General features: G+C 41.4%; 1 protein-coding gene across 2 annotated transcripts in view; it reads right to left on the reverse strand.

Moving 5' to 3' along the window:
- The window catches only part of LOC119587987 (probable uridine nucleosidase 2), a 14,702-nt gene that overhangs the window by 8,667 nt on the left and 4,626 nt on the right, over positions 1 to 1,409 (reverse strand). The window contains exon 2 of one of the 2 annotated variants that reach the window (XM_037936709.1): positions 1,221 to 1,383. The exons of the other annotated variant lie outside the window; for it this stretch is intronic. Coding sequence (XP_037792637.1) covers positions 1,221 to 1,379 — 159 coding nt within the window. The 5' untranslated portion in view covers positions 1,380 to 1,383. The remainder of the gene's footprint in view (positions 1 to 1,220; positions 1,384 to 1,409) is intronic. 2 annotated transcript variants of the gene reach the window in all.

A 1,409-nucleotide genomic window follows, 5' to 3' on the forward strand; every position in this document is an offset into this window, starting at 1 on the left:
GCGCTTCGCGATTGAGAAAGCACATTAAATAAAACAGGTAACATGCATTACTCTACAGTGTTCAGTATTATTGCACAAAAACTTGTCAGTCTACTACGAACGGTCGTAAATGCAGCAAAGGTGACAGGCATAGAATGGCAGGTTAAGCCACGTGTATCATAACTAAAAAAACAAACATGAAACGATGCAAAACTCATGTTTAAACGATCACAAAAACGATTTGTGCTCGAATACTAAAGTTAGTAACCCAAACATAACTAACACCAAGTTACCTGGCCACTAGAAATACGAAGAAGATATGACATGCAGCAATCTCTCAAGCAGTCAGCTGCATCGTTTTGGAGACGTGCGAAGCTGTTATATTAATCTAATTCAACACTTATCGTGAATCAACAAAACACAGGAATTAGCAAACATGACTTCACAATAATCCTTATAAAGGAAACACATTCTTTCAGGTAATTCCGCATGAAAGGATCCACTACTCTAGTGCACCATATTGACAATCGAGTATAGAAGATAAAGCGGAACTTTTTGTGGAGCATCCTGCCACAGAACTAATGTATTTCTACTTTGGAGAAAGATAAATACTGACTAGATGAATATTATTCTGCTACAATCAGTGTTATCCGGTGCCACATTTCCAAAAAACTAAGCTTTGGGAAACCATCTCTTCCGCTGTTTTCTATCAAGCTTTGGCTAGCTTGTGTCTTCCAGTACAGATTGCTTTCCCCATGTGCTGGAGGCAAGTCTGTGCTTCTTTGCCATTAGCAGTTTCGGGTTCATGGCATCGACGTAGTTCACTCACTCTGCACTGGGGATCTGATGGGCATGACCTGGATTTTACCAATATACTGTGTGATGTTTAGTTTAAGTGTTGGTAATGGGGACAAGGGTTATTCTATCATGGCTCTTACTAGCAAAGGCTGGATTTATGCAGTGCTGGGCCCATAGCATATGTTACCGCGGGGCTCAATAATGCAACAGACTTTGTCAGTTTTTTTATATAAGTATTTGGTATCCAACATATAAAGTTGTATTCAGCAGAAGCGCTGAACCCAGCAGAAGTCCACCAGGTACCACAAGAATAGATAGGTCTGTAGTTCTAGCATGGGGCTAGAGGCCATGATGACGCGGAGCCTTTGATAGCGCGGTATCATTTGCTGCCTGTGCCATCTGGTAAATCCGGCTCTGCACACTAGTATCTCGTTTAGTCTTACCTTCAGCCATTTGGAGCAAGTCGAGAAGCGTTTTAGTCCCGTTAAGAGATTCTTTGCAAAGAAATTATAGCCTTTGATATGTGATCTGATTCCAAGCTGCATTAACTTCAATCCAAGCATGGTTTCCCGGCGCTGACGATTTTGTAAGGATTTACGCATATACCTGGAAGCCGAGGATTGTGCACCTTT

The sequence above is a fragment of the Penaeus monodon genome, chromosome 23 (assembly GCF_015228065.2).
Source record: "Penaeus monodon isolate SGIC_2016 chromosome 23, NSTDA_Pmon_1, whole genome shotgun sequence".
Classification (NCBI taxonomy): Eukaryota; Metazoa; Arthropoda; class Malacostraca; order Decapoda; family Penaeidae; genus Penaeus; species Penaeus monodon.